The sequence below is a fragment of the Anser cygnoides genome, chromosome 1 (genome assembly GCF_040182565.1).
Source record: "Anser cygnoides isolate HZ-2024a breed goose chromosome 1, Taihu_goose_T2T_genome, whole genome shotgun sequence".
Classification (NCBI taxonomy): Eukaryota; Metazoa; Chordata; class Aves; order Anseriformes; family Anatidae; genus Anser; species Anser cygnoides.
Window position 1 is genome coordinate 90916878 of NC_089873.1, and position 8165 is coordinate 90925042.

General features: G+C 40.5%; 1 protein-coding gene across 1 annotated transcript; it reads right to left on the reverse strand.

Moving 5' to 3' along the window:
* Nucleotides 1–1308: 1308 nt before the first annotated feature.
* C1H3orf38 (chromosome 1 C3orf38 homolog) lies at nt 1309–7939 on the reverse strand. Its single transcript, XM_048057212.2, has 3 exons — nt 7720–7939; nt 5845–6065; nt 1309–2851 (listed from the first exon to the last, which is right to left on the reverse strand). The coding sequence occupies exons 1-3, from the start codon at nt 7850–7852 to the stop codon at nt 2276–2278; spliced, it is 930 nt and encodes a 309-aa protein (XP_047913169.2). The 5' UTR covers nt 7853–7939; the 3' UTR covers nt 1309–2275.
* Nucleotides 7940–8165: the final 226 nt, after the last annotated feature.

The following is an 8165-nucleotide window of genomic DNA, read 5'->3' on the forward strand; positions in this document are numbered from 1 at the left end:
TATGCGGGTTCTTACCAGCCTGATCAACACCAGAAGAGCAGCAACAGCACTACCAGGTCTCACCAGTGAATTACACAGCACCTACTCCACCTCCCCAACAGAACAGGAATTTACAGACAGTGGTCACAAGGCTGTGACAGTACAACCCAAAACTTTTTGCATTCTATGGGTATGAGAACTGAAAGAGTAAGAAAAAGTTCATTAGCAACAAGCTTTAGTAAAAAGCTGATTGAGCATAATTCTCCGCACATTCATTACTTCGAAGTAACCGAGAATGAACATTTTGAATGTAAGAATCAACTAAGGCTGGTGTTTGATCACTTGTTTAATTCCAGAGAAGTTCAGGGTGGCACCACAAAACAAAATTCTCATCCGTGTTCCTTGTGCTGGCACTAGCACCCATGTTGCCAGCCTTGTTTTGGAGCTCATCAGCCAGAAGAGTTTCCAAGGATGTTAGTTTCCCCTGGGATCAGTCCCCACTCCCTCTCGTTCAGAGTTAGCACTGTCGTTAATGCTGATACAAGGATGCAAGGACACATCTGAACAGAGGAAGGGGACAGCCCACACCAAATCAACTTGCAGGAATAACACTACACCCTTAGGCGTGTTCAGATTTAACACCCTGGCTAAAGTAGTAGTTACAGTGCCGGTTACAAATGGCACTTCTGCAAAAGGCAAAACATGTTGTTGAACCACAGATCTGCATGCGGAATGTTGAAAAAGTGCCCGGTTAGGCCCTTCGGCAGGCTTCTGTCCTCATCTTAAAAGGAATGCAGTTCTCAACACACGAGGCAACTGCTTCTTCCAATATTTTAAATGTAGGTTGATGTTTATTTATTATTAACTAGTAGCTGACGAAGTCATACCTCAACTGTATATTGAGAAAGCACATTCCAACACACAGTATTTGAACTTTTGCTTAGAAATCATTATAGTTTTTTTTGTTTGTTTGTTTGCTAAAGAGAACTTTAGAATCAGACTGTTCGTAAAACAGTTTGGGGTACTTCCTGGTATATCATGTACCTGAACTTTCTTGTTTCCCTCCTCATCCACACAGAATTTTACCATTTGTCTTGATGTGTTTGTCAGAAAAACAAAAGAACTCTTCCCATGTTACAGGGAACGTTTCCCTTTTCACTACTTGTACTGGTGAAGCTACAAAATTAAAACAAAATTCCCAAGCAATCCAAGCAAAATGTTAGAGAAGGATTTTTTATCTGGTTTTACCATTAATAACTTATAATAATAAAAAAAAAGAACTGTAAAAAGTAGTCACGTTCTACAATGCTAATTATTAATGCTAGGAAGTGGTATTTGGATTATTTATTTATTTATATCACCTCTTGTTGTAAATTCCCACCGTTAACAAATTGACTTCTAGTCAAGGTAATAAAGCATCCAGGAGTAGACAAAGCTCCTATCTTGAGAAAATATACAAAAATCACAATTATTATATTAATCTCTGTTGTATGTATATACAAAATAATTATCACAGCATTTGGTTCAGACAGTGTTGTTGTAAGTCACGGAATCAACTATTTGATCCAAGAGAGTCAGTGCTAGAAATGGAATACTAGAAAACCATCTCAAAGCTGGAATTGTAAAGTAAGAGAAAGGAAAGCTTTTAACCTAAACAGAACAGAATTAAACAATGCTAACTTCCCTGCATCGTCCCATTAAATTACTACTACTGGTTAGTGAAGAAACCACGTTCAGAACATAAAAGGCAGCAATGTCCATTCACAGTATTTTGCGTGTTCCCTCCAAAAACTCCCAAAAGAGCAGATGGTTTTCTCGGGACTTTCAGAAGACATTAGACTTTTTAGACATTCACCAGGCCCAATTTCAAAAGGCCAGAAGCAATGACTTTCTGTTACAACTCAGGAGTTTAAACTGGTTTCCCAAGGAGAAGCAATCTACAACTTGTGAGCTCCAGGTCATCCAGATCATTATACACCGCAGCCTTCCCATATTCAAATATAACCCATGTTCTGTAAGCAAGAATAACCAAAGTAATTTCATTCCTAACTTAAGTGAGTAGTAACCTAAAGTAATCTCAAGTAATATTTTGAAAAGTTTGTTGGCTGTTGGAAAGGTGCCTGAAAGCATCACCTGTATAAATACTTCAGACTCTTCATCTGTGTTTGTCATCAGGCAAATCTGACTCAAGAAAGAGACAACATCGCATGGCTGCAATCATTTCAATATTCAACCACGCACAAGTGTTGTAGGCTTCCCCCCCCACCCCCCAGTCCCTCAGTTGTGGAAGAACTGCTCAGAATTTATGAGGTTCAAACACAGCCAGTTCTTTCCCATCATACAGTTCCTGCAGTTGGTTTGACTCGTATTTTATGGAGGGTTTTTCAATTTGCACTCCAGGCTCCAGAGCATTCTGTCCAACGATTTTAAGACTCACAATTTTTATTTTCCAGGTATTCCCCCTGATCGGACAGCTAATGAGTCCAAAAATTTGTTCAAAGATGCCCAAACAAACGTTGCCTCTATGTACCGTGCCAGCCACTGCTACCAGTACTAACCCATGCCGAGACATGACACATTTCAGTCCATCAGCATTCAAATTGGGGTTGAACAGAAGATATTCTTCTTTAACCAACGAGAGCAGACGAAGGCTCACCATTTCTGCACCAACATATTCTTCCATGTTTTTTTCTAATGTGTTGTAACAGAACTTCAGTTTGGCATCCTCCCAGAAATGCTGTGGTCCCCATTTTTCTTCAGATTTAACTCCCAAAGGATGTTGAGAATTCAGGAGTTCAAAGAACCATTGGCAGAATTCTTCTCCTAGATAATGAACATCATCTTGTGGTGACTTGGATCTCTTTTCATGACTCTGCAATCAAGAAGATTTTTTTTCTTAGAACTATTTAGCTTTAACATGTGAGTTCATCAGTTAGAACAGCCTAAAATTCATTTAAATTCTTCTTTTAAACATTCTATGTCTCCTTCAAATGTTCTGAGACGGAAAGGAAGAAAAACAATGCAGTAAAATCTCATTGTATTTTTAAGATCATAATTATCTAACAACTAGAGAATCAGAGTAGGTTCTTTGAAATACAGTTAGAACAGTCCTTCAGTTTTGTCTTGGTCTGCAATTTATAATCTAAGAGGGAAATCCTGGTTCTCCCCCTTTGGCAGGGGAAGTATTTTTAAACAATTTCTGTGAGACCAGAATTCTCACACTGAGAGAAAATTTTTCTGTGTAAAAAGTACACTGGCCTTCACATTTCCAAAAGAAGTTACAGAAAAAGAAGGATACAGAGCCATACTTAAAAGTTAATCTCATATTAAAGGATACCAATTCAATATGAAGTGCCTACAAATTAGCAAGTATGCTTTTTTTTTCCCCCTCTTTTATCTTGCCTTCAGTCTCTTCTTTTTTCCTACCTTTTAAGCTTGCAAATTGTGGCGTACTCTGCACCTTCATACAGCCGATAAGAACAAAAAGTACTTACAGGGAAATCACCTTTTGAATCGGCCACCTAACACCTGAAACTGACAGAATACTTCTGATTCATGGGGTATTTCAGCCATGACGGCATAATACGCTAACAAAACATACAACCAATCCAAGCAGAACTGAAATTCAAAGGATTAATGCATTCCAGAACTTTCTCACCAGATCACATGCCTGAATTCAGCATTTACTGTGTGCCAGTAAAACTGCCGAAATCATCCAAAAGATGACGTTTGTAGCCTTCAGCCTATTTCTAATACAAGAAGGCCAGAATTCAACTAAGAGTGATGGGTGTAAAATTTTGAAGCCAAATGCACAGCAAGTAGCACAAACAAGTATCAGTTAGGAACCAACGATCATGTTACTTAAATCCATACAAAAGAGGGTGGCCAATCAGTCCAAGAGTTATATCAATAAATATGAACTGCATAATGTATTTTTTAAACACTATTATGGATCAAGCTAAAAAAAGTCTACTCCTTGCAGTCCTTCTTGTTATGTCTACATCCCCATGTAGAGGAACAGCAAAAATTAGGCATAAACTGTCAGGAAACTAATCGCTTTGCAATTAAATATTTAAGAAAGGTTTTTAAGTCAGTTATAAAAACACATTTGGTTTAGAAGACACTTCTTTCCAAAGGAAGCGTCACTGTAACAAAGGCACAAATCAGGTGCTCAAGTGTTGGTCTTTTTAATTTCTACACGTATGTAGTTCACTTATCCTCTGTTTTTTGTTTGTTTGTTTACAATCGGAATCACTTTTTACTCAAGAGAAATCACTCAAACTTTCCAGTGGAGGTCATGTGTCTCTACAACTGGAAGGTGAAAAGGTTTTTGAACAAAAACTAAATGTACCGTTATTTTGATCAAAACCTATTCCTAGAATTAAGTATGAAAAGTTGGGAGGCTTCTATACGGAAATTCTGCAGTTGTTCAAAAGCAAACTTTAATTAATTCCTAATTCTGTTATGTAGGTTGCTGCTACCTGTGTCTTCAAAATGGTGAGGGTCACAAGAATTAAGAGAAAACAAAGACAAAGTAAGATGTATATGATAAGTAAAACAGCTGAATTTAAACAATTAAAATTAAATTTAATTTAATACATTAAATAAATAACAAATTTAATAAATTAAATTTAATTTAATAAATTAAAATGAATTAAAAACAGCTGTCTTTAAGTACTTTGGAGAATTTAATTTACTTACCTTCAATCACAAAACTTCACCATTGGTGAGTAATTAGAAAGTGTTCTTGCAAGAGCATTTTTTTTTCCAAACACGCAGACAAATTATTGTTTTAAAAGCAATTCTCAGCTAAAACATAATTTAAATCAGTTAATCCCTCAGAGAGAGAGAGCTGCATTAAACTATCAGCAGCTACAGAGCGCCAGCAGTCCAGCTGGTGGGGCTGTTGCCCATTATGTCTCTGGCATACAATAGCTGAAAGAGGAAGGCTATTTAGAACTTCATGGTAAAGATCCAGGAATAATAAAATGCTCAAAGTTCATTACACCACAGCGATTTTGCTGCATGTCATTATTTTGAGCTTCAAAATAACCTGTAATAGCCAAAACATACTTAGTTTCACAACATTAAGTGTTACTAAGATCAAGTAAAAAATGACATGGAGCTGGCACTGCTACAGACTTTACATTTCAACGGCATGAAAATCCTCAAAAATTTATTCTGCACCCTATTAACTGCAAGACATAAGGAGCAGAGCTTACAGACAGAGCTATTTTGATTGCATTGTCTACAGAAATGGACCAAGGGCCCTTCCAAAGAAAGCAGTTTTCTCTCTGTTCCCTCCCTCCCCCACGGCATTTTAGACCCCGCTGCCAGATCTTTCACCCAGCGATCTGCTCCTGATAGCGTCTCTTTGCTCCACACCGGGATGCGCCCCGCTGATGGTACCGATGGTACCTGGCGCGGCTGGGCGAAGACTGAAAATCCCAGGCCCATCATAAAATTTCTGAGAACATCCATCGCATTAAAAACTGACAAGGGACTATGCAGGACTTCCCTACCATTTACATTGTTTTTAGTTGTCCTCAAATCCACAGAATTATCTGTCAATACACCCCATTCCAGTACAATTTAAAAATTAAAAGTGTGAAAACTTCACATAGAGTTCAAATGCATTAATATGCTTTGCAAGACAGAGCAGAAGACTATGCTCTGCAAGCAACGTGCTTGCCCAGACACCTATAAATGGTGTAATTAAACAAAAATAAAAAACAGGAAAAGAGATTCAGTATCTTTTTAAGCACATGAAAAGCCTCCTTCTGGACATAGATTACAACATTTACACTAGTTATTCTGCAAAAGCCAAGCTAAGCATCCACGGGTCTTTCAGAAAGTAGCACTCACCTCTGCGTGTGTTTTTCTCTCCCCTGACTCCAAGTCATTCGACGGGAGCTTCCCGTCCCAGTACTGCTTTACATAAGCAATGAGTTGATGTTTCTCAGAGGAAGGAGGCACTGCGATTCCTTGTACTGCCAAATATTTAAAAATTGTTTCTCGATAGACTTTTCTTCGTTTCAAAAGTTCTTCTACGTTTTGGCTGTAAACCAAAATGGCACTAATGGCTTCTGCAAGGGAAGAAAAGGAAGTTAACAGTTACTTCTCTCACCAACAAACTGCAAACCTCTGCTATTTCTTCTGCTCCTGAACAGCACCTACTAACAAAACACAACCCTAAGTGAAATGCAAATGGTTACACATAGATTTTTAAACTGAAATCTTAAATAACTAGTTGTAAGTCACATTAGACACAGTATACAGCTGAAGCCTTCCAAATATGTTTAAGAACCAGTGGTGTTTTTACTGAAGAGCTAGCTACCTTATAATCCCTACTACCAGAATCAAGGACTGTTTGGAACCATGTATTATATGAGTTTGATGAAAAGGATGCACCTTTTTCTTCCAAATGAAATTATGAATATTCTTCAAGTAGGCTGAGATTTTCAGGTTCTTTAGAAACTCCAAGTGCCTCCAGAAGTATAAGGATTCTTGTACACAATGCATTTCACTCATAATTCCAGAGAGACAACTAGCCTTCACTTCAAAATAAGTTGATTTGACTGTAACATGAAACTATCTAGGGCTTCCAGCTGCCATACAGCACCTTCACTAACAGAAGCTAAATTTAATTTCTTTCTCCATTTGAAGAGCTCTGGAATATTTTTTAATAAACCATCTACCTGTCTTCTTGAAGGCAAGATTACACAGAGGAAGAAGAACCAGTCAAATGTTATTGTTCTTCTGAGTACGGAATTTGAATCTTAGTTTCTGTATCAAATGGGTAGTTTATGTGATCTGGCCAGAAAACATTGCTATTTTGAAGAATGTGCCAGTATTCAGATGTTTTCCGGGAACAGAAAATTAAAAGAAATGTGGAGAGGTAACCTCTGATTTCTCACATGCTGAACAACAATTCTAGCACAAGAAGTTCACAGTTTTTTAGACAATGCTTAATTGTTTGTGAAAAGGAGGTTCCCTCTGCGCTCCTGAAGGATGATGGAAATGGAATCGAATCTGTTCTACCTCTGTACTAATCATATTTATAATCTCAGGTTCATAAGAAACATCACACTTAATAATACAACGATGGTGCACTGAAATGTAACTTTCAGAAATGTCCAGCTGTGAGACTCCGTAGCAAAATTAAGAAGACAAGCTGACATTCAGTTTTAAGGTAGTTGTGGCAGCCAGTTCTCACCTAAACTGAGGTGAGACAATTAACATCACATATGTTAAAACTACATAAATGTGAAAAGGCTACGAGCTGAAGTACAGAATTATTTTGTCTTTTATTTTACCCTATAACAAGTACAGAAGTAGATAAAACGTGAGGAAAAAAACTACTGGCATGTGAACTTTTGAAGAAACACGTTTGGCAAATCTTACTGGTTTGAGTTACACCGCAAAAGAAACACACGCAAGGTTTTTGGATGAGCACGTTACAGGGCACCGCACTGAGCAGCCTTCAAGTGACGCACACACAGATTTCAGTTTCGTGAATTAGATCTGAACATCAGGCTCCGAGGAGCAAACAGAGCACGGCCGCAGCCAGCCCCGGCGCTGCCCCTGCGGACCTCCTCCCACCGGAGGAGAAAGCAGGCAGGGCCAGGCCCGAAGCGGCCGGCCGGAGGGGCACGGAGGGCCGCAACCCGCCGGCGCCCAGCTCCCCCCCCACACTCCCACCCCCACACCGCCGCCGGCCCGGGCAGGGGCTGCGGGCACCTTGGCGGTTCTCCGGGTGGACCAGGCGGTTGGTGATGGTGTCCGTCAGCGCCATCAGCTCCTCGGTGCCGAGCAGCTCGAGCAGCTGGCGGCACCCGGCCTGCTCCCGCTCGCTCAGCCCCGCCGAGGCCATGGCCAGGCCCGGCCCGCACCAGGCCCCGCCGCCGCCGCCGCCCCGGCTCAGGCCCTTAGCGACGGCGGGCCCTAGCGACGGCCGCTTCCGGTACGGCGCCCCACGCCGTCCCCCAGCGCCGCCCCGGCCGCTGGCCCCTAGGCGCCGGGTGGAAACAACGGCTGGCACTCGAGTTCCGCCCGGCAGCACCGTGAGCCTTCCGCTGAGCAGATAGTTGGGCCCATTAACTTACTGCTGCCCGAAATATTAGCGTGCCAAAGGAATTAAAACAAAATCCATTAACACTGACAGCTTGTACACTACCACACACGGC

Excerpts from the sequence above, each read along its gene's own strand:
- C1H3orf38 (XM_048057212.2), bottom strand. The coding sequence starts at position 7,852 with ATGGCCTCGGCGGGGCTGAGCGAGCGGGAGCAGGCCGGGTGCCGCCAG. Across the intron at positions 6,066-7,719 it reads CCACCCGGAGAACCGCCAAG|AAGCCATTAGTGCCATTTTG; the intron begins GTGCCCGCAGCC and ends CTTCCCTTGCAG. Across the intron at positions 2,852-5,844 it reads AGAGAAAAACACACGCAGAG|AGTCATGAAAAGAGATCCAA; the intron begins GTGAGTGCTACT and ends TCTTGATTGCAG.